We start from the raw sequence: 26132 nt of genomic DNA, 5'->3' as shown, positions 1-26132 counted from the left end.
TGCATGGGAATTGGGGAATTGATATTTCACACGTGTGTAGTCAAAATATGCGTGCTTGAACAGCAGGGCACGTGTCAGGTTGGCTGGCATTTCCTCAAACATATCTTACCCTACTTCTCTATCACCCTATATATGTCCGTCTAGTTGAGTTGTGTATAATTGACTGTTGTTGTCGTTTCCCAACGTCTGATCAGATAGGCACCTTGTAATTGAATAGAACCCGCACATTCCCAACCTGCATGCACCACTTCCAAGCTAGCTTTGTTTCTTTCTATCGGGGGCTAGTATACGTCTATTCTTCGCAGTTCACCTTTAATTCTCTCCTCGTGAACATGACCTTATTATGTATGCAATAAGTCTAGGGACAACCGAGGATATTTATCAACGCATGTACTATGGAAAACAAAATATTCAGGGATTTATCAACTAGTCACAGAAGATGACGATGGAATGCATTTGCGGGTTTGGGTGACGAATAATGACACGTGCGAAAAGACTTTGGGAGAGCAAAACCCAGCAACAGCTTACTTTAGGCTGGTCGGTGGGGTTCACTTTCAGACATTCAAGTGGCCCAAAACTAAGCAATGTATAATATTATGATACCGATAGGGCTACTACCATATTACTATCTATTTATTATTTGTATATATTTAAAATTTTTTTTATTTTATTATTTTCTTTCAAATATTTTTTTAACATCCTTAATTATTAAAAAAAAATTAAAAAAATATATAATTTTACTAATAGTCACTTCCTTAACCATTAAGTAAAATTAAAAAATTTTAAAAAAATTAAATACAAAAATAATAATAAATAGGTAGTAACCTTATCATTTTTCTAATATTATTACTTCTTGCCTTCGAGGCGGCCGGGGGGAATCAACTTATTAGTGCCTTTTTCTTTGTAATTTGGCATATAAGATAAAGAAGAAACTGAATATTATCTACGAGAAATTCTATGTAGTGAAAATTGTGTATACAGTTTTATTGATGAATAGGGTAAAAAAAATATTATTTTAAAAAGAATGTTATTATAATTTTAATTTTTTTGAATATAATTTTTATGGGGTTGTATTAGCAGTCTCATGTAGACTAACTCATCAACTTCGGGGGGGGGGGGGGGGGAGGCGCGGGGGACAAATCAAATGATCAGTGCCTTTTTCTTTGTAATTTGGCATATAAGATAAAGAAGAAAGAAACTGAATATTATCTAAGAGAAATTCTATGTAGTGAAGATTGTGTATATAGTTCTATTGATGAATAGGGTAAAAAAAATATTATTTTAAAAAGAATGTTATTATAATTTTAATTTTTTTAAATATAATTGTATGAGGTTGTATTAGTAGTCTCATTGTATGTAGACTAACTCATCAACTAAATATTAAATAGAAAAAAAAAATCTAACATCCATTTGCTTATTAATAATATGTATATATTCCCTGCATTCTTATCGACCTCCCTTACAAATTTGATAGCATCCATAGAGAGAGGCAGAGAGAGAGAGAGTTTCCCGGAGAGAGATCATTCTAGTGCTCTCCAAGGGAGCATCTCCATAACTGCCAGCAGAGCTTTTGCCGAGCGAAGACAAGACTGTTTGGTCATCATTAATTTGTAGTACTAGTACTACTTCTAATTTTCATCTTCAAGTATGTATCGTTCGGTCACTACTACTTCCACCACCTTTGCAACTAAGAAGGCTGCAGAGCAACGGCCTCTACTAACCCACCTCTTTTTTGACCTCTTATGGCCGGTCAACCCTATAAAAGACGAGGAACCTTCAGCAGAGAAGCCCAAGACAGACCACGAAATGCAAAAGCAGTACCTTGCTCTACAAACCGTCTCCGGTATGGTATCGGAAACCAAATCGCTCGTAAACATGGCCTTCCCCATGGTTTTAACGGGACTCATTCTTTACTCACGCTCAATTCTCTCCATGCTCTTCCTCGGCCACCTCGGTGATCTCGAGCTCGCTGCTGGCTCTCTGGCCATTGCTTTCGCCAATATAACTGGTTATTCCGTGCTCTCGGGCCTATCTCTGGGCATGGAGCCCCTGTGTTCCCAAGCTTTCGGTGCAAACCGCCCGAATCTTCTATCTGTAACCCTTCACCGCACCGTGATTTTTCTCCTCGTCTCGTCGATGCCCATTTGGATTCTTTGGCTCAACATGTCCAGAATTCTTCTTTATCTAAACCAAGACCCCAACATCACTCGCATGGCTCACACGTACCTGATGTTCTCCCTCCCGGACCTTTTGACCAACTCTTTCCTTCACCCAATTCGCATTTACCTTCGAGCCCAAGGCATCACTCTCCCGCTCACGTTAGCGTCCCTTGCTGGCACTGTTTTCCTCTTGCCCATGAACTTTCTGCTCGTCTCCCACTTCCGGTTCGGAGTGGCAGGAGTTTCGGCAGCCTCTGCCGCCTCCAACTTCCTTGTGCTACTATCCGTAGTCTTATACATGCGGGTCACCAGGTTAAACGAGCCAAGCTGGAGTGTCCCCAGCCTATCAGAGTGCATGACCGGCTGGAAACCCCTGCTCCGGCTCGCTGTTCCGAGTTGCGTCTCGGTTTGCCTTGAATGGTGGTGGTACGAGATTATGATAGTCTTGTGCGGACTGTTGGTGAACCCCAAAGCGACCGTGGCGTCGATGGGCATCTTGATACAAACGACGGCGTTGATTTACGTGTTCCCGTCCTCACTCGGCTGCGCCGTGTCGACTCGGGTCGGGAACGAGCTCGGAGCTAACCGTCCGCACAAAGCAAAAACATCCGCCGTGGTGGCGGTGTTGATAGCGGAGATAATGGGTTTTTTTGCCATGACGTTCGCATCGGGGATGAGGGATAAGTGGGCACAAATGTTCACCAACGACTCGGAGATCCTGAGGCTTACGGTAGCCGCTCTCCCGATCATTGGGTTGTGCGAGCTCGGGAACTGTCCACAGACTGTTGGGTGTGGGGTCCTCAGAGGGAGTGCACGGCCGAGCTTGGCGGCTAACGTGAACCTCGGGGCATTTTATCTGGTTGGCATGCCGGTGGCAGTTGGGCTCGCTTTCCGGAGCGGGGTTGGGTTCTGTGGGCTTTGGCTGGGTTTGTTATCGGCTCAGGTATGCTGCGCTGGGCTCATGTTTTACGTGATCGGGACTACGGATTGGGACTTCCAAGCTCGGAGGGCACGGGTGCTAACGTGCGGAGGTGGGGGAGAATCGGAGCTCACTGCCACTGATGCAGGTGGCAAGACCGGTGAAGAGCAACAGCCACTTGTTTGTGTTCATGTGGTCACTTCGTTTCCTCTCGTGAACCCACCCAGAGACCAATTGCCTCGCTAGGTAACCCGCAACCACCTTTTTTTTTTTTTTCATTTCTACGTCTCTCTATCTTCCTCTTTAGCTGTGAATATATTCATGTTATTCAGTTATTGATATCTTTGTTCAATTAATGGCTATCTTACCTATCAAAAGAAAAAAAAAAAAAAACTCTTTCAATGATAGGGAACCCAGACGGAAGTGCAAGCTCGGGCCGGCAATTAATCCTTTGATTAAAAAATATATATATTTGTAAGAGATCTGCTCCAGATTTGTAAACTCAAGACTTAATTAGTACAAATTATTAACTATTATTTTAGAATAATTTATTTTTTAATAAAAAATTTATATATCACTGCTATTTTATTTTCATCTCATTAGGTAAGTAATCACATATTTATCATAATTAAATAGTCTTTTATTAGATATTTTTTTTTATCCAAAAATTTTATGTGCAGTTATTTATACTTACTTTTTTACACTCTACTAATACGATTTATTGCGTCACTTTTTTTCATATAGAATAATTATTTTGGTCAATCGTATCAATAGAGTGCGCAAGGAGTACACAAAAGCGACTATATGTAACATAACTCTTTTTTATCATTCAATTATGATAAATATGTTACATCTTATATAATGAGATGAAAATAAAATGAGAGTATGATGTATAATATTATTATTTCTTAATTCATCTAAATATAAACTTCGTGCGTGCAACTCGGAGAAAACACTTTAACTAAGCTGGCTATGATTCAAATCTATTATTATTATTATTATTTTTTCCAAGCAACACTTTGAGAAAGCACATGTAATTTCTCGCGATCTAAATCATTCATGTCCAGTTTCTAACAAGTATCTTTGTTCAATGTTCTTCATTTGGAATTGATCTACATAGATGCTTGTGTAAGCGACGTAGGCACGTTAATCTAAAAAATAAATAAAGAGTAACACAAAGCAAGCGTTGTGCAGTCATGGAGTACGCAAGTGCCGTGTAATTACTTTAAAAAAGAGTAAAAATTACTATTAAAAAATTAATTTTTTTATATTTATTCATTATTTTTCAAAATAATTATGTAACTCTTATACATTCACGACTGTAACTATCATTTCTTATAAATAAATGCAAGACTTAAGTACTGTTTGAGTTGCGTTAAGAGTATTAAAAAATGTTTAAACAGCTTTAAAAGCATTCTAATAGCAAATTTAAGTTGTTTGACTGATTCATATAAAAGTATTTTTTATTATAAAAGAAAAGTTAAAGGGTGCATTCCAAGAAAGTTGTTAACGGAACCTCTTTTAGATAATTATAATTTTATCTTTATCTTTTTTATATTTTTCATTAAAAAATCAAATAACCGTCTATGTCATTTCTACTTCAAAAAATATATTTTAAGTTTGTTTTTAAACAAATTAATATATTTAAAAGTACTTTAAACATATGACTAACAAATAATAAATAACTTTTTAATAATAGTACTTATTACTTTAAGCTCTACAACTATAAACTTTAAGCTAAAAGCTATATTATCTACTGCAATTCCAAACATGCGCTTATTATAAAATATGTATGTTGCAACTCGTCCAAACCTACTGTAAATCACCATTTTTAAATCGAATTTTGATGGAAATCTAAATTGATATTAGGGATGCGGGTCTATATTCTACTTTGAAAGCATTGAATTACTTTAAAAAAAAAAAAATAAGAAAGTAGATTAGCACAAATATGACAAGAAATACCGGATCTTCATTTGATTGGGGCAATATCTGTTATCTTTCTCCCAAGTCATCTATTTACATTCATTTTTGTCATCTTAAAAAATATCTTGTTTCAAGTTCTGAATTTGATTTTGATTTCAATTTTGGCCAAACTTTTGCAGGGTTATTGTATATTTACGTAATAATCTAGATTTTTCTTTTTGAATAAGTTTTATATAGTGTCATGGTACGTATACAAGTCAAACAGATAAAAAATAGAATTCACTATTAAAAATAATTTTTTATGTGTATCTTAGATTTATCAAATTTTTTTCAAAAGGAGTACGCAAGACTTACACTCCATAGGACTATAAATATAATTTTCCTTTCGAACTTTGAAATTATTTAAGCCCCGCTTGTAGGCTTCATTAAATAATTTCGAAGTTTATCATTAATAAATATTTTCTAGAGTTTCTTCTATTTTTGCATCTTTTCTCAATCTTAATGCTTAGGTTCGGTTGATTAACTAACCTTAAGAATAATTCTTATTTTGCCCAACTTGAGCCCGCATTAATTGAAAGCCAACATTTTCAAATCAAACGGCCGTTCATTTTTTTGTTTTGCTTTTTGGGCAAGTGCAGAGGAACAAAATTTGTGAAGAGAAATACCAAAAAGACACCGTCATCTGAGACCCGCTATTTTCAGACCAAGCCACTTATGTTGTGCATGGAAAACGGATTAAGTTTTGTGATAAGAAAGACTCATTGATCCGCATTTCTCATGTTTCCCTTGCTGATCATCTGTTCGAACAAATAGGGTATTCCATATATATTGAGCTAGCAGCTTCTCCGTACGGCCATCTCAAATGATTAGGATTGATATAACTTTTATCTCAACGTATCTTATCTTATTTGTGTAACCAAACGAGACTTAGACTTTTAGAGTTTTTCTGAATTAACCATTTTCTAATGCTCATAAACTTATATTAATTTATGACAATTACAAAATAAGTCTGATTATTTTTTACTTATATGGCGGGTGCCATGCACGTCCGACACCTTGTAAGCCGATGGTTGGGTTCTGAACTCGCATGCGTGGCATGCATGCACTTAAATTAAACTGTTTATTTATTGGGTGGCTCTACCGCTACTACTGGGCTCTCGCTAGTATATTTTGAGTGTTTTTTTTTTCTGTTTTACTTTTTTTCACATGTATTTTTTAAAAATAAAAAATTTACAATATCATTAAAAAATAATTTTTTAATCACTAAATAAAAAAAATTAAAAAATAAAATCTCAGCGAGAGCTCTAGCTCCTAGAGATCAAAAGAGCAGCATTTTCCTTATTTATAATATGCTATCATTACTAGAGGTTTCTTTATTTTCCTGTTTTATATTCTTAATTACTTTATTTGGTGTGGGTATAATCTTCTATCAGATCTTGGATAGAACCTGCTACCTAGTATGCATGTAACTTGGGGTTAATGTTGTGGTTTGCATATGGAAATCTTTTCAGCTAAAAAAGTGAAATGAGCGTGTTGTGATTCGAATACTTTAATACTCATTTACGTACACAAGTAGTGTGAAATCACTGCTTAATGTTCCATGTTTAAGTCTTCGGTTGTAAATTTAAGATTCGAATTTATGATTCTTATTTTAATGCAATGTGAAATTATTGTTTATTTTAAAAATTATTTTTTTTAAAAAAATATAAATTTTATTGTTTATTTAATATACAATAATGTGAATGACATAATGTCACGTTTGAAGGGTGCTAGCTTCGTCATGGATGGAGAAGGTTTTTATCCAATTGCAAGCAAGCATTGCAGACAGTTGAGAAGAGAATTATTTGTCTTTTCTTGCTGTGGGTAAAGCAGGCCGCGAGGGTTATGTCTCAAAAATTCAGACATGTTGCTGACACGTGTCAGTCCTGAGGTCCTATGACGTCAGACAATCAATCAAGTCGTGTGTCCATGCATGGTAGATGGTAGAGATGTTTTACAATTTTTGGGTTTTTAACATTGATGATCGAACCAGCACTGTAACTCAAGTACTGGCACAGGCAGTGGTACTGGCAATTGTTTTAGTTCCAGAGCCTTATCTGAAAAGGATTACTCTGCCATCTCATTTGTACAGTTAATGTTTGTTAATTTTTTTTATTTAATAATTAAGAAAGTAATTTTAAATATAAATATATATTTTTTATTTTTTAAAAATATTTAATTATATTAAAAATATATATAAAAAATTAAAAAAATTCAAAAAATGAAGAGGCAGTAATTTTGAGCGAACTATTCTAGACGACAAAGTAGTCCGATTCCAGAAGGGAGGCTCTCTTCGGAGTACTACTCAACAACAACTTGCTTGTCAATTTATATGTTCCAGAAAACAGCCTCAACTCGTATCATTAATATAATGCGCCGGGCGTCGTGTTGGTGATTTTAAATAAAGTATATTCTTGAGGTGTCTCGATATTAGGAGTCTCGAAAAGGTTTTGTGAAAAAAATCTTGAGATTTTTTGGAAAAAATTTCAAAAAATAAAATTTAAATAGTAAATTTGGGAAAGGCAAACCAGAGCAATCTAGCTGCTACTTTCAATTCTTCCTCGACTGAGATTGTTCACTGCAGAATGATTTTTGCATGAGGAAATTGTTCATCTTTGAACACCTTCGCAGCGATGTAGACTTATCCGTCTTCAGGAATTTTTCTGTTCACTTGCTCTCTCGAGACTTATACTGTGGGCAAATAACTAAGTACGGCCAAGCAAAGGTGGATGGTCGAGCAACTATGGATGAACAACATGTGCACGAGCAATATGTGGCCTAGCGATGTAATTGGTACACATGATCATGTATGGCTTGCTCTGGTTGCACATACATGGCGCTGCTAAACTCGCCGGCAACTTTTGGGTCTAGGAGCGCAGTCCAGTTTCCATGGGCGTGTTCCATGCCTGGGTACCAGGAGGGGCCGGGGGTGCACGTTGCATGGGCTAGGTTGCCCACGCCGAGTCAGGCATCTCATCTGGCCAAGGGACTCTCAATGGCCGGGCAACCTTGTGGACGACGAACTGTTGCCGAGCAAGTGGTGGCCGGGCTAGCTCAAGCCAAGGAACATCTCCCTATAGATAGAAACATCCATCGGATTAGATGGTGGCTAGTGGTGATGCTGCCATCTCATGTGCGGCTGGCGTGTGGTTCTCTTGCAACATGCACCTCCTTTGCATGCTTCCATGGTCGAGGACCACTTTTTGGTCAATAGAGAACGTTGACAACTTAGTGGATGGCCGTCGGGGTCTTCATTTGGCCCACGGTGGGCGGGAGAAATGTGGAACCATGGGCCCCAAGACGTGTGCATGGCAGGATGGTTGCCTGCCGCCTACATAAATAGTTGGTGGTCCTGGTGGTGGCCCCATTGGAAGAGGCCCGCAATCAGTGCACAGCGATGTGCATCCGCTACACTCCACATGGCTGGGGGCCACGTCCACAGTGACAAAGATCGCTGGCAGTCGACTTGGTGACGGCCAGCAACCTCGCTGGGCTTAGGGGTGCTACTAGCTCCCTGTGGGGCAGGGGCACCCCTTCCCCGCACCCCGCCCCGCATGGGGTGGGGGGTAGGGTTTTTCACCCCCGTCTCCCACCCCGGTAGGCGGGGTGTGGGGCGGATTCCCAATCTGCCCCGCCTCTTCTCACTTAAAAAAAAAATACTACATTTATTTGATTTAAAAATTATTTATAAGTGCAAAAGTAATTAAAAATACATTTTTAGATCCAAATTATAAATTTAAATTTTGTAAATATGACTATAATTTAAAAACTATGTAATTTTTAAATTTGCTAGTACATATTTTGTGTAAATTGTAGTGTATTAATTTTTTAAACTATGTAGTTTTTAAATTTGTCAATGCATATTTTGTGAACAAGTCTAACAAATTGTAATATATATTTATATATACATAATTTTTAAAATATAAATATATATTTATGTCTATATATATGTATATAATATATATATAAATGTAAACGGGGGCGGGGGCGGGGCCGGGGAAATACTAGGCGGGGTTCGGCCCTCCCCACCACCGGCACCCACTAGGGGCTCTAGATGCGGGCGGGGGGCCTCACCCCCACATGGGCGGAGCGGGGTTGCCCACCCTGCCATGCGGGGGCGGGGCCCCGCTGCCCACCCCTAGTTGGGCTCACGGCTGGCCGCTATGAGCTTTCTGGGTGCACATTACATGCACGACCTCTGTGGTCGAGGACACTGCGTGCACCTCCGTGACGATGGAAGGCGCCATCGATCAACGTGGTGGCTGCCGGTAGTCACATCGGGCTCATGGCTAGCCGCCGTGAGCCTCCTAGGTGCACGGTTATGTGCACCCATTATGCCAATGTGCATGCCATGCACAGTGGGTGCATGTGCTACGTGCACAATGCATGTAGCAAGGAAGCTTCTCTTCGTCCGTTTAATGCTGAGTGCATGTGCTACATGTACTGTGCTTCCCGTTGTATGGGCGAGGAGAGTTCTCTCACCCATTGTTTTTTGTAACAATGTTATTAAAGTAATAAGACAAAATTAATGACAGATGAAAATATGAGGGGGGAACTTATCTGCTCCTTTGGAGATGACTTCATAAATCAGGAACTCCTCTTTCTCCCACTTCCAATGTAGAGAATAAGAAGATCCGATAGACGGTGCTAACGGTTAATGCCAAAAATCGCAGAATATGTCGAAATGGGAGAAAGAACCATTCCCAGATACGGTGTCGATACGATGTCCTACGTACATCCATAACAGTAAAAAGAAAAGGAAACTAGAAGTATAAATAAAGGTGGAGACATACAAATTTACGTGGTTTGGCGCAGAGCATACGTCCACGGATCGTTTTGAGGGAAAATCTACTATGATATGAGTATTTTAAAGTCTCTCATGACCTCTCATTTCTCTATGTACAATGGAGGTCGGAAATTCTATTTTCTAGAGAAGATAATATCTCTAGAGCTCTCGTCGTCATGTTAAAGATGATCCCTTGTTTGATCCGATCAGATCTCCTTTTATTGAGGTTTTCTGAGTGACTGGTCTGAAGTTCAACTTTATGTCATCACTTCCTTCTTTGCGTGTTTGGCTTGCTTTCATCTCCTTTCTTCTTCTTTCCATCAATTCTCTCTTTTTCTCTGACACCTTGTTGTTCCCTTTTATCTTGTCTCCATTATCCATTTTCCCACTTGCCTCCTGATGTAGCTCATTGATTTGCTGATGCTAGTATATCTTGAGCATGGTATTTTTACGTCCTACAACCACCTCCAATAATGGAATGTATTTATAAATTGTTGACCTTTTTGGTTAGGAGGTACATAATATAAGTTTGATAGCATTGCAATATTGTTAATAATTTGTTATTTTGGATAAATGATAATATAAATTACCACTAATCTTAAAAATTTAAATAAGTTTAGAGTTACTCTCGTTGCATATAAAATCATTACCTATTTTAAAAGTTTAGACTGATTTAAATTTGTATTTTAACTTTAACATATACGTCCAAAAAAGAAACAGCCAATAATAGAAGCTCGTAGGAAAAAAGGTAGACTAGACAAACCGAAGAAAAATAAAGAATAAAGGCCCCCTTGTCAGAAGAAGAGGCCCCATGAATGGATGGCATCTGCGTATATAAGGCAAACAAAATAGTATATTGGCTGTATTCAGCAGTAGGAATATCAGTACTCCCTTTTATGCAGAAAACGCGCGAGGGGGGTTCCAGAAATATCATGTCACTCATTGGTAGCTCTCTTCGGCATATGGCCATGATCTCCCTCCGCTTCTCTATATATATATGCCACATTCATTTTGAAAAGTACAGTGAAAAAAGTGGCATGAGAAAAGAAGTGTATCAAGGTTCTTGCTTGTTGGAAGATTATTGGGTTAGTTAGAGTTTTCACTTTTTTATAAAATAAATTTTTAGGCCACACTTTATTTTTGCAACATTAATATTTGAACTGTAAACTCTCATAATTAGATACCTCTATATAGGGTTGAGCACCGATTCAATCGGAGTTGATATATTCCAATTCTGACTCCGACTCCAACCACTGTAAATTACGCTTCGACAAATTGGAGTCAAAATTAGAGTGGAGTAAGATCCACAACCACCAACTACCCAATCACCGAAATCACCAAAAAAAAAAAAAAAAAAAACAAAATGCATACGTAAACCCAAATTAAACCCAAAAGGATTGACACATATTGAGACTTGAGAGACATGGATCGAGAGACAAAGGGTGTTGGTTGCTCTGGTTCCATATCTACTTGCTTTGTCGTTCAATCGGTTGTGCTCGATCGTGTTGGTTGCTTTGATGGTTCTTGATGTCTTGATATCCTAAACGAAACTGTAGATCTTTGAAAGTGAGAGTGAGTGAGTGAGTCAGACGACGAGGGTTAGTTGATCGACGGTTGCACGACTGGACAAAACAGAGAAAGACGACGGGCTAAATTAGGACATAAGGTTAACAGAATCTAAGTGAGATAAAAATGAGAGTAAGATCACGCGGAAGAGTGGGGTCAGAAACATAGTCAATGTAGTCAAAACGACGCCCTTTTTCCTATAAAAACGACATTGTTTGAGGGGGAGGGGAGGGAAAGCATAGAAACCATAGTAAAAGCGGCGCACTTTTTATTAGGAAAAATGACACTGTTTTGATTGAATTTGGGCTAATAGAACCTTTTGATATAATTTGGGCTAATAGGGTTTAAATATAATTTATTATACTAGTGTTATTATATATTAGTTTTACATTTTATTATTTCATTATACTTGTCCTATACTAGTGTCTAACTTATTCACCTTATAGACTTATACTATAGTGTTTAATTACATGTTATTATAATAGTGTTTAACTTATGTCTAACTTAATTATATACTAGACTTAGTAGTACATGTTATTGTACTAGTATTATTATACATTAGTATTATACTTGTATTATACTAGTGTCTAACTTATTCCTATTATAGACTTGTACTATAGTGTTTAATTATATGTTATTAACTTATTATACTATAGTATTACATGTTATTATAATAGTGTCTAACTTATTTCTAACTTAATTATATATTAGACTTAGTATTACATGTTATTATATTAGTGTTATTATACATTAGTATTACATGGTAGTAATACTATGATGTTCATTATTTACATATACTAAACTATTATTATTCAATTTACTCTATTTATACTACAGTATAAGTATATTATTTTATAATAACTAACTCATATTACTTACTAGTATATCATTGAATTTAACTAACCATATAAATTCTATTTATATAAAAAAATATATAATTAATATATTGAAAAATACATATATTTTTCACATGTACAATATCAGAGTCGAGTGGCAAAGTTGAAATCGGAGTCGGTCTGACTCCACCTCCGACTTCGACTGTCCAACTGAAAAAATTCTGACTCTGACTCTGACTGATCGGAGCCAGAGCAAAGTCGGAATCAGAGTCAGATTTTTGAATTTTTGCTCAACCCTACCTCTATACATCGAATGTTACAAACTAACCTGAGGATTAGTACCACATGGTTTATTGATGTTAGATGACAATTCCCTATTACTTTTCAAAATGGAACAAAATTTTCTTCCTTAGTATGAATGTGATACATCTTAATAGAGTAATGCTACATATATATCACAATCTCATTTTACTTTCATCCCACTATATATGTAAAATGTAACATTTTTATCACTTTTCAACTATACGTTACTTTTTTAAGGAAAAAGTGAAAGGTTGATGAGTAATATCATTTTATAATAGTGGGATGAGAATATGATATGCAGAGTTTTCACCTTTTGATGACATACCAGGATGCAAGCATATAGGTAAATTTTGATAACATACCAGGATTTGACCAGAATGACATGCATATATAAGACTTCAAGATTTACCGACATTAGAGGTAAATTAAAGTGGAACAAAGAAAAAGGAACATAATTCAACATTTTAATTAAACTAAAATACTATTTATAGTTCATTTTAAGTTTTTTTTTTTATTTTTTTATCATTTTTTAAGTATTTTTTTAACATCCTTAACCATTAAAAAAAATATATAATTTTACTAATAGTCACTTCCTTAACCCTTAAGTAAAATTAAAAATTAAAAAAAAAATTAAATATAAAATGAGTAGTAAGATGGTAGTAACCTATTATTTTTCAAACTAAAATGGACCAGCTCATCGTGGACAGAATTCAACATCTCAATAACTGGCCGGCTGTACACCATATCTCAGATTGAAGAGAATTTGATTTATTAGTGTTTAGTTCAATTTTTATTAGAAGAATCTTGAGACATTCGATTTTGGAAGATTTTTTATAATTTAAATTGTTAATTTGTATTGATTTTGGTTAAAAAGATTCAGAGCGCGCATAAGAAGCCGATTCATGTACTGTGTATATACCATTTCAATTTTCACTACCCAACTTAAGAGCACTGACATTGGCTTAACCAAATATCAGTGCATCTCTAAAGTTTGGCTAAATATCAATAAAATGATCTGCATTAAAATAGTCAAAACGAGGAAGCTCTACATATGAGTTACAGTACTACTACTAAAGTTTCTTACCAATTTAGAGATGCAATGTTCATCTTCAAAAGAAATATTTTATTATAAAAATATATACCAACTACACCAACATAATTATTTCCAACATAAATTATTTCAGTTTTTATATATGAAAAACTAATATATTACACAAGCAGGAAACTATTAAAATTAATATACAAGCAGGAGGTTAACCTCCTGGCTCCTGCACATTTTTCATATATATTTTTTCATGGACATATACATTTTTTGTATGTTAGTTTTGTAAGCAGGAGGCAAGGTTCCTGCAAATTTTTTGTAGATGAAAAATAATAGGTTGAGGAAAAATAATTTAGGTAAAAATTAAATTATTAATTAACATATAGTTAGTGTAGTTGTAAAATATGAAAAAATAAATAAAAATATTATTTTTAAAAAAATAATATTATATTATTATTTTGACTAATCCAATGTGAAGTTATCTCTTGAATGATTTTGGTTTTATGCAAAATATGTAATTTTAACTAAATTTTAGAAATAATTTTAATAAAACTAATGTCAATGTTCTTAATAAGAATGGATGATCACATGCTCACAGCCTAGATTTGTAAAAGAGAAATTGCTTAAGCATGATCAAGAAGCCCATGCTCAGCTAAATCAACCTTGAGGAGGCCATCGACAGGCCTATCCAGTACTGTTTATTTATTTTAGTTTCTAACCGTGGGCTTGAACTGATCTTTCATTACGTTCTTTTAAATTGTGTTAGGTTGTTAAATCAAATTCAATTCATTTCAAATCAATTATTGATGTGACTTACTACTTTTTTAATCTTTTATAAAAAATTAAACTCGTCTCAATATATTTCATACATTTCAATCTAAAATGTTAAACTATCTCAATCTAAAAAAGTTAAACCATTTACAATTCAACTCATTTCAACGTCAAAACGTAACTTTTTACTGCATGCAGGCACTTTTTGAAGGTAGTCCATGGCCCGGGCAAAGCTTCGGGTCTTGTTGGCTGTCCCATTTACCCAACACAGTCCATTGGACAATACTTCAAGATTAGCATACTAGCTAGGTACTCGATCCATTGGGATGCCGCATAGGTAAGTCACCTAGCTAGCTAAACCCAAGAAAGCTATGATCCCAGCCCAAAAATGTTGTACTCCAAGCGGAGAATCCAGATTATTTGTCCCAATACAGACGCATCTGATTTAAATATATACATATAGAGTACTCCGTGATCTGATCTAGCTCTAGTTATTACATTATCCTAGCCCATCTATCCCCTTGTTTGTTCTTTTTTTAGTTCTAGGCATGAGTTTCTAACTATATATTGAGCAATATGCTAAGCTACATGCATGAAACTTGGAGAAATAAATTTGACCATTTTTATTTATAAGATTAATTTTGACCAAGAGCCAATGTATGCATTTGGCCTCCCATTGTGCAGCTTAATATATATGCATGCATGCCCTAATGATGATACATGAGTTACGTACGTACGAATTAAGCCTGCAGACGTACAGGAATATTATCTGTGTTTTCTGCATGTATGTGATCATCATCATGTGCATGTTTTCTTCTGTTTTAATTATAATATTCTATCTTTTTACTCAGTGAAAAGAGAAATTATCATTCTCTCCTTTCAAAGTGTTTTCTTGATATGCTTCATCATCGAGAGCTAGCACAAATTCAAAAGGCTATACATAGCTTGGCAAAGAATATGGATTAATGATAGCTAGCTAGGTAGTACGTCTTAAATTAAAGCAGCATGTGAAGGCATAAAAGCATGCATGCAGTTAATTGATCACAAGGCCGTGTGTTAAATGCTCTTGATGCAGTCCAACTTAGCAACGAAAAAAATTTCCCGAATTTTGGATCGATATGTCTGTGATCGATGGAATGTACGTGCGGCCAGCAATAAAAGAGCTACGTTCACTAGCGTAGATCATCAAGACACTAGCTGCGCATTGGCGGCACGTTTGGTTGGCATCACAAAATTAAGTTTTCTATACAATTATTTTTCTATAAATATAAATAAATAAATATATATATATATATATATATATATATACAGTTGTGATTTTTAGTACTTATCTATTATTAGTGAGAATTATTAAATAAAATCATGGGTACTGTATAATTTATTCGATAAAAATTAAGAATTTCGTTGCGAATTTGATGGCAACACGTACAAATATTTTTTTCTATAGACGTACATGACCTCTCGATCGTCATTATTCTGTTTTCACATGTCTCCTTTCAAGTGGCCTAAGAGCATCCTCATAATTGACTTGGTCAAAGTTAAAAGATGACTAAAATTTAGATCATTTATGTCAGAAAGACCCTACATTAAATTAGACATCTTTAAAACAATTTGAATTTTTGCTATAGTGATTAGTCAAAGATGGAGAACCACAATTGATTCATCAAATATTAAAATACTAATTTCTCACTTCAACTACACACGCAGGAACGACAACAAAATGCGGGAATATTTATCACCCGTAACTCTTTCTCCACTTTCTCTTTGTCTCTCTCCCACTCCCACTCCCACTCCCGATTCGCAGTCCCTCCACAACCCACGGCTGCGCCCCTCCACGACCCTATGTAGGTGCAGATTTTTTATTGACATTGAAATAGATATGTTGCTAGATATTTGATTAGTGAATAAGAAATCTAGATAGAATTTTAGATAAGTTTAATCTCAATTTTTTGTTATTAGCATTAAATGACCTTTGAAAATATGATTTTTTTAATATTAATTTAATTAGAATATAAATATTATTAATATTAAATTGGTAGAATTATAAAGTGTGATACAAATAAATTAAATAAAAAAATTATTAATTTAATAATATTTTATTATTATATAGAGAGTAAATGACTAATTCAATGTGGAGATTGAATTTAAATGAAATATTTAAATGTAAAAAAGTATGATATTGGCTAAATTTTGAAAAAACATTTAACCAAATCATTGAGAATGCTCTAAGATCGAGAATGACTATCGAGATCTCATCTTTGAATAGAATTCTAACCATTTTATCTAAAAATATATATATAATTTTGAATCTTTGTAGGTGCGTGCATGGCCTGCGTCACTGTGTATGGGGTAGATGCTCCCCAAAAAAATCACTATGATAAAACTAGATTAGGATATTCTAGGCATTTATCCGAATATTGGAACCTTAGAGAAGAAAAGGAATAAATACATAAAAAATTACTAATCGTTCATATGATCATAACGAGTTGAGGGCAATATGAGCGAAAAAATATTATGTGATCTGCAAATAGAATTAAAAAATATATCTTAGAAATTATTAATTGACATAATTTTATTAAAAATGTTTTAGCCACAAACAGATTTTACAAAAGCTAACCCACAAACTGATGTGGTACATCAAATTGTATAAAGCTGCATATTTTTATAATAAAGTAGATCTAATTTATTAATTGAAATTACGTCTGTTTGTGAGTTTATTTTTGTGAATTTCATTACAAGAAAATAAGCTTTTTACGACTGTTAATGTTGTGTTTCATACGCATGGGGGCTAAGTTTTGATAACTCGGGTCTTTAGAGTTGGGCCTCGATAGATGTCGTGTGGAGCCCCGGGCAGTGGTCCGGAGCGGCTGTACAGTGTCGGTGCGTACATCCATGACGGTGAACAGTATTTAAATACAGAGAAAATAAAGAAAGAAAGAATGACACACATATTTACATGGTTCAGCACTAGGCTTACGAAGATGTCACTATAATATACTTGTTTACAGTCTCTCATAGTCTCTCATGCTCACTATACAATGAGAGCTGGAGATCTACTATATGGTTTATCTCTCTCTCTCTCTTTCTCTCTCTCCCCTGAGGTTGAAGAAGGTCCTCCCCTTCCAAGAAGTCTCTCAAACCGTCCAAAAGTCTCTTGAATCCATAGGTCCCCCTGCCTTTTATCTCCTACCCCCCTCCCATTGACTTTTAGTTACTTCCTTACTTTTCTCTCCTGACACCTTACAACTTGCATTCCCCTGTTTTATGTCAAATCATCAATTTTTCTCTCCTGACATTACTTACCCATGTCTGGTACTGCGCTTCTCATGCATTTGTCTCTCTCTCTTATTCTTTCCTTTCTCCTAGTGGGTCCCCCCAATAGGTTAGGCCTAGGAAATTCCATGGGCGGGGGGAAAAATCCCCTCATAATTACCCCGTCAATTCCTATCGGACCTGATCGATAGAAATTTTTCAGCTTGTTTTCCATTTGCCTCGCCTCATTCTACTGGGCCGTCAGTTTTTCCGCTTGTCAGTCTTTAGGTGGAGTTCTACCCTGCCGAGCCTTCCTTTCGTCTCATTGTCCTACTAATTTCCATTATCCTTCTTATACTTTCCTATTTCCTTTAGCTGCCTTTCCCTTTGCTATTTCCTTTAGTCGCATTTTCCTTCAATTTCTTATTTCCTTTAGCTATATTTCTCTTAGCCATTTCCTCTGGCCGCCTTTTCTTTCCATTTCCTATTGCTTTACCCCACCAGGTCTTTTTTCTTCCATTTTACTTTCCCTTGCATTTGCTCTTTCCTACATTGTCAAAGTGTTAGTTTTTGTTTGTGAATATTTCTTTGATAGAGATTTCTTTGTTGAAAATTCTGCTGATGGAGATTCCGCTGTTGGAGATTTCCTTGGTGGAGATTCCGCTGATGAAGATTATGTTTACAGAGATTCTCCAGATGAAGATTTTGTTAGTGGAGATTCCGCTGATAAAGATTTCGCTGATAAGTTTGTTAGGTGGCCGAAGGCCGACCTGCACTCCTCCACGAGAGGAATAAAGCCGCCTCTAGTGTGACTCGTCCATTTTGCCTCGCAGGGAGGTAGGTTGGAGATCGTGGCGATTCAACTTATGAATATTATGTTGATGGAGATTCCGTTGGTGGAGATTCTATCTTCGGGTGGCTAAGGGCCGAGCCACACTCCTCCGTAAGAGGGATAAGACAACATTTTAGGCCTACCTTTCCCTTTTGCCTTACAAGGAGGTAAGTTGCTGATGACGATTTCATTAATGTAGAGTTCGTTGGTAGAGATTCTGTATTCGGGTGACCAAGGGCCAACCCGCACTCCTCTACGAGAGGGATAATGCAACCTTTTAGGCCTGCATTTCCTTTTTTGCATAGCGGGGAGGTAAGCTGCTGCAGTGATCAATCATGTTAGTGAAAACAAAATCCATGTAAGTTTTGAAGGAGACAAACCGGAATATTTTTGCCACTATGACTAATTTTTTCCTTCTTGTTTTTTTATTTTTATTTTTTATTTTTGCTGTTCTTTGTTGACCGAATTTGCTCGCTGTTGTTTGCTAGTTCCTTTCTTCCTTACTCCTCATTTTTATTTCCACTTCTATTTTTTCTTTTTTCTTTTTTTTTTCTTTTTCTTCTTTTTTTTTTTTAGTTAGCCTATTGTTGGGATGTTCACTGGCCAAGTAGTTTGCACGTCTGAATTTGGGCAAAGAGATTCAGTTGCATGGCTAGAGTGTAGCAAGCAATGAGTTACCTCTCTTCGTGCATAGCTGAGTCAGGATCTGCTGATGCATGGGCGAGACCGTGGTTGCTAGGTCGTGCGATTGCCGAGACAGGTTGATGCCCACTTGCATGTGATGGACGAGGAAGTTACGTGCATGACCATTGAGCGCCTGGCTACCATTGCATGGGCGAGGAGGAACTTAGGGGTGAGGAGCCTATGACCGAGGAGCTTCGTGAGGGTGTTGGTCGAGGGACCCAAGGGCTAGGAGTAAATGGTCGGGGGCTTCGAGGCTGTGGAGTGTACCGGCCGACGTGTGCATGGCCTAGGGGAGACCAGGTTCAGCCGTCGTGGTTGGGGACCACCCCTTAGTCAACAGAAGATGCCGAAGATTCAAGTGGAGACCGCTAGCTCAAGCTAGGAGCTCATGGCTCAGCCGAGAGATCTTCGTGAGTCTCCCGCACACGGGGTGTGTGCCAAGGACCGCCGATGGGATCAAAGGGTTCACGACAGTTTGCCATGCGTACGTTACGCGTTCGTGAGCGGCTACTAATGGCGTTCCTCCACCGCAGTGGTAGGAAACCAGTCCAACGAGGAAAAATGATGCCAGCGGACCACAAGGTGACTGCCGACCAGCTCCCCTGGTCGCGCCACTAATGGGCAGAGCTGCTACCCCAAGTGCGAGGTAAGGTGCAAATGGAAGTGCACTGTTCATAGCTTCCTGCCGATGGGGGCCGGTGGGTCTGCCGTCAGAGATCGCTGGTGGTCCGAGCGGAGGCTACCGACGGGTGGTCTGGGAGTTGGAGATCTTGCCTCTATAATTTGCTTGTTTATAGTTTCTCATAACCTTTCATCCTTACTGTACAATGGGAGCTGGAAATCTACTCTCTAGTTTTTCTCCTCTCACTCTAGTCTATCTCTCTCTCTCCTAAGGTTGAATAAGGTCCTCCCTCTCCAAGAAGCCACTCAAACCATCCAAAAGTCTCCTGAATCTGTAGGTCCCCTGCCTTTTATCTCCTGCCCCATTGCCTTTTAGTCACTTCCCTACTTTTCTCTCCTGACATCTTACACCTTGTCTTCCTTTGCTTTATGTCAAATCACTCATTTTCCTCTCCTGACATTACTTTTCCATATCTGATACAGTGCTTCCCATGCCTTTGTCCCTCCTCTTTCCCTCATTCTTTCCTTTCTCCAAGTGGGTCCCTCCCAATGGGCTGGGCCTAGGAAATTCCATGGTCTTGGAGAAAAAGCCTCTCACAACGACAATTTTAAATTGACCATAAAAGAAATCATCACAAATGGCACTTAAATGCGACGTTCGTCACATCGCCGTTGAATTCTGGTGCAAATGTAGGAGTTTCTGGTTTTTATTTCACATCTTCATCTTTTACGGCGATTTATGACCTATTGCAACAGTTATTGTCATCGCAATAACTGTGTTGAATTTGTGTCAGTCATTTCCCTCGATAATGTATGTTTTTCATGACAAGTGTTCTTAACGGGGCGCCAAAACACATCAACCTATTTTATTTTTCAACCATGTGGTTTCGCGCGAGTCGGGTCCCTTCCAATATTCCCAGCTTCGTCTTCTCGATCCAGCCCTACCTCGGATTCCATTTCCCCTATCAACACAAAAGACAACTCTAGCAGATCGACAAGAAAATACTCGGATTCTTTCCTCGAGCAGTCAAAGCAGCACATGCAGCTCTCCCCCTCAGTCCTCACTCTTCATTCCCTATTTTCAATCCACGCTTAATCTTCATTTTCAATGCCTGACGCAGAGTGATTGGAAAAACTGTCTAGTGTCAGAGTAGGAGATCGTTAATCGATGTCTTGTGGATCAAACTGGCGTTGCACCGAAAGTAACTTTGGTTCCCCCACTTCAAATCCCCTGTAAAATTATCCAAAACATGGATCTCTCTAGTCCCGTCGCAATGGCGGCACGTTTAGGTGGTTGCACGTTGGTACTATGGCCTCCCCCCACGCCGACATGCACCATCTATAAAAAATACAGACCAAATAGAATCCAAACATAGACCATCGAGATCGGAGCTCTCTATCTTTGTCTCCCCCATCATCTCGATTGCTTTCCAATAATTCTTAAGAACTTCTATCACTTCCTACGAACAAAAAATCTAAATTTATTTGTAAAATGATCTGTTTAATTATATCCTGTACGTGCTTGTTCTTCTCTGAAAAATGCCAAATGCAGATGTTTGATTATGTGAATGATCCCTTTCGACGATGGATCCCAAAGCTTCTGACTAGTCTCCAAAAGGTCGATTTGGCGCTAAATTGACGATAAGAAAGATTAAACCAACCATGAGTGAAGGAATTTATTTTCCCTCTATAAATTTGTTGGGCAACTTTTATAGTTATGTATTCTCTATATAAGCTCCCTCTTACGTTTGTGGAGTATTGTAAAAATCAGCTATTAGATTCTTGGAACTTAATTTAATTTTATTCACACACTACAATTTTTGCCTATATGTTGTATTAAACTCAGAGCCACGTGTTCCATCCCACTTGTGCATGTAGATCTGATGTGCACATGCACACTATTTCTTATATGAAAATCAAGTCTACAAATATTTAATAAATCCATTTTTACCACATGGGCATTGAGGATACATGGGGTTATTCACATGACTTATAAGTCATAACAAATTTCAATAAGGTTCACATTAGTCCTAATCCACTATGTTTTTACTGCAGGCACCTTAATTAATGAATAAGTCCTAATATATTTCAGTAAGGTTCATATTAGATGTTGAACAACTTTTAAGTGAGTTTGTTGATGAAGGATGAACAACTGTATGAATGCACTTGGTCAAAACATTGGTGGATTGAATGTTATGTACAAACTTTAATTTAGATCCCATTTCAACATCTATGTGGTTTGATGTTAATGATGATTTTAACATCAAAAAAATTTGTACGTTTTTCTTCAATGGCTTCAATATAGATTTTATTCAGCATCTATGTGGTTTTTTGGTGGAGGATTGTCCATTTGATAGTGTTATATTTATCTTCACATATGAGAGGATTTCTTAAATCTTATGAGAGAAGATGTACTCAGTATGTGTGGTTGTATACCTTAGTTGGGTTCAAGACAAGTGAATATGATGTACAGTTCATGGACTAATTCACGTAGGAGTATTTTGGGATTTTGGGAAACCATTTGTATGATTAATAAGTTGTCTCAGTGAAACCGATGCTTATTGATCAGTATTCTCTCACTCCCTTTTGAAAGTTTAAGGTGGTGCTTAATCATTGGCATTTTGCTACACATATTGAAACATCTTTATTACAAATAGTTTGCTACTTTTGACTGTTTGGCGTTGCCAACCACCCCACCAAGTCATTCGACTATTGTCAAATTTAATTTTATCCAAAAAATGCACTATCAATAAAAATTGTAGTTATTCAACTCCTTATATGACATAAATAATGTATGTTGTGATTACATTTACAATATGTGATCACACTCTTAAGAAATACATAGATTGACATTTCTTTTTATCTTGAAAACACTAGGCAATGCTACTTTTAGAATAAGGTGCACATATGTTTGGTTGTGTGATTCTGTCAGATGCTCGCACATTCCCTTGAAAGTTCATTTGGAGTTAAGATGATAGGTTAAAATCATGCATGCTGATAAGGAAACGATTGGTGCGATATCTACCTAGTCTGTGTTTCATGCTTATACAAGATAATTGTACAGTTCAACAAAATCTAATGATTTTGTTTTGTCCCATGGATCTAATGACCTTGATGCCTTCCTATTTCTACAGGTTTGATAAGGAGCAGAACAAAGAATTGATGATTATGTTGATTCAAGAAATAAGAATCATAAGTAGATAGCTTCCCACACTCTTGTTATTATGTTTACTTACATAAGAATTTTCATGAACATTTGCTTTCCTTCAATTTATTCAGTACAGGTTTTTGTTCTTTTATTTTTTTTCTCTCTTCTTTTGGCTGTTATTTCTTCTTCTGATATTCACTTTTATACATTTCCTTATAGTTAATCAACAGATTCTCCAAATATAAGTAAGCAAAACTTAGTGGGTTGAAAACCGGCCTGTTTTGTATATATTACATAAAAATGTAGGCATTTTTTCCTCTTTTACTTTTTTCATGGACCTTGATTTATAAACACTAATCCATAAACTAGAATCTGCTTGTTAGAACCTCACTTATTTTGTGTGTAAATTTTCATTACACAATTTTTTCATACATTTAGCTTTTTAATGAAAAAGGTAAGTCCTTTTGATTAATCAGGAAATACTTATATCACTCAATTATTAAGGCCATTATGACACGTTGGCGAATGCAAGCAACTGAGATGAACTTTGGAACTACAACTTTACCTTTAATGGATGTATTGTTATTGTGTTACTATTATACACAAACTAAATAATATCTGAGCATCTAAAGTTAATTTATTATCCTGTTACTCTCTCTTAACCCCTAGCTAACTCCTAACTCCAATCTCTCTGTGTTTATTTTAAGTGAGTTATTGTTACTATCAACAAGCTGCTCCCTAATAAAACTTTCACAATGAAGTTTATGATTCTGCTAATATAAAGTTGTCTGCTAGGCTACACCTTGTCCAAAATACACGTATATTAATTAATGTTTAATATATGAAAATATTGAATAGTCCTTGGTTAACCCTCCACTGTGTCCACTACAGATGATTATGAGAGTTTTTTGCTCTATCTCTAGATTCACCGACTGTAATTTCACAGTCAGGATTATGGAACCCTTATGTTTAACTGCCACTGAACATCAATTACAAATATGTTTGCTTACTACTTATTCACATGTTTATTTAAATATCTCATCATAGTTCTGTGTTTAAACTATGTGGCTATGTGGATACCTTTCAAAAACTACCCCTAAGTTTTAGGTAACCAAATTCAACCTATCATAAATTCCACGAAAATTGGGTGTTAATCCTACTATTGGACCACACACCAATAACATATAACCTTATTAAAGAACTATACATAGTCTTATCACATACTTAAATGTCTTGTGTCAAGAGTGTACTAACTTCAAAGTTAGTCGTAAACTAATACTTATAATTCTTGATAGATGGACAAAAGTTGGATAATTTTGGGCGATAGACTTATATCACATGCATACGTTAAAGGTGTTAACCAGTTCCTCACACTAGTAAGAAACCATGCCAATAGAAGTGACCGCATTCGGTGTCCATGCTATATATACTGTAATAATCACTTCCTGCCTATACTTGAGGTCGAAACTCACTTGCTCATAAAAAAGATTAATTCAAATTACATCCAATAGATATTTTATGGGAAAGAAGAAATAGAGAATGTCGATGACGTCGATGAAGATCTTGAGGTTAGTGTTGAAGACGAATACATTGATGACATAGATCATATGTTAGATGACATTAGGGCAGGCATATTCATTGATGTTTCCGAAGAGGAAAATCCATCTCCAACTTCCACGCATATACCGGAACATTTAGCTACGTCATCTTTTGAGAAACTATTATAGCATGCCTAACGTCCACTTTTCTATGGTTGTACAAAATTCTGAAAACTCTCATTCATTGTTAAGTTGCTATACATTAAAATACTTGAGGTTCATCAATATATTCATTGAATATACTTCTTGCCTTGTTACCGTCCGTTTTTCCAAACATCAAATTGTCATAGCCATACGAAGACTCAAGGTCATTGGAGTGGGGTTTGGGCTTCAAGTACTAGAAAATCCGTGCCTGCCTAACAATTGTATATTATTTTGAAAGAAAAATATATCTCTGAATGAGTGCCCTAGATCTACGCCTTCTAGGTAGATGCCTAACACATATGGGACACTGGTGATCCCTCAGAAGATCTTGCATCATTTCCCGTTGAAGCCAAGGTTGTAGCGGCTATATATGTCTACAAAAATAACAGTTGACATAAGATGACATACAGAGTAATGAGCGAATGATGGTAATACTATGAGGCATCCTGCCAACTCTAAGTCCTAGAAGAGATTTGATAAAGACTATAGTTGGTTTGATAAGAATGCTAGCAATGTAAGGCTTGGTCTGGCAAATGATGGCTTCAACCCGTTCAACAATATAGCTAAACCTTATAACATATGGCCAGTGATCTTTATATTGTATAACTTGCCGCCGTGGTTATGCATGAAAAATGAATTCTTCATGACATCCCTCCTTATTACTAGTCCAAGATCACCAAGGAATGACATTGATGTTTACTTGCAGCCTTTTGTTGATGAATTGCTTGAACTTTGGAAACATAGAATACCTACATATAACAATCAATGACTTTTCGGCCTATAGAGATATTTCGAGTTGGTCAACTGAAGGAAAATTTGCTTGTCCAGCATGCAATGAGGGAACAGATTCAATTTGGTTGAAGTATAGCCGAAAACATAGTTACATGGGACACCATCGTTTTTTACCGCTAGACCACGTTTGGAGAATAAGAAAATGTCTGTTCAAAGGGAAAGAAGATCACCGCATGATGCCAAGGGTGTTAACTGGACCAGATATTCTAAGTCAACTAAATATTGTTAGGGATGTGCAATTTAGTAAATCTCATAGAAAGATAAAATGCACTGTTGAAGAGTTGAACTGGATGTCATATTCTTCAAGTTACCTTATTGGTCAACACTTAAGTTTCGACATAATCTGGAAATTATGCATATTGAGAAGAATATTTTCAATAACATCTTCGGCACTTTAATGAATATTTTTAGAAAAACTAAAAATAATATCAATACACAGTGTCACCTAGCCAGCTTGGATATAAAAAAGGAATTGCACTTGAAGCACCAAGGTGAGTGGTGTTACATGCCACATGCATTGTATACATTACATGGAGATGAGATGCATAAATTTTGTGAGTGGTTGTCCGATATGAAATTTTCTGATGGGTTCGCTGTCAATGTTTCTCGATGTGTTCTATATATGATTGCAAAATCTCAGGGTTGAAAACTATGTTTTCATGCAAAGACTACTTTCAATTACTGTTGGTGAGTACTTAAGAAAAGATATTGCATTGA

General features: G+C 36.5%; 1 protein-coding gene across 1 annotated transcript; it reads left to right on the top strand.

Annotated features, from left to right (window-relative positions):
* The first annotated feature begins 1430 nt into the window (after positions 1 to 1430).
* LOC121251389 (protein DETOXIFICATION 52-like) lies at positions 1431 to 3666 on the top strand. The gene is made up of 2 exons (XM_041150644.1): positions 1431 to 3324; positions 3487 to 3666. The coding sequence occupies exon 1, from the start codon at positions 1648 to 1650 to the stop codon at positions 3322 to 3324; it is 1677 nt and encodes a 558-aa protein (XP_041006578.1). The 5' UTR covers positions 1431 to 1647; the 3' UTR covers positions 3487 to 3666.
* Positions 3667 to 26132: the final 22466 nt, after the last annotated feature.

Source organism: Juglans microcarpa x Juglans regia, chromosome 2S (genome assembly GCF_004785595.1).
Source record: "Juglans microcarpa x Juglans regia isolate MS1-56 chromosome 2S, Jm3101_v1.0, whole genome shotgun sequence".
Classification (NCBI taxonomy): Eukaryota; Viridiplantae; Streptophyta; class Magnoliopsida; order Fagales; family Juglandaceae; genus Juglans; species Juglans microcarpa x Juglans regia.
This window is presented reverse-complemented; position numbering and strand designations above follow the sequence as displayed.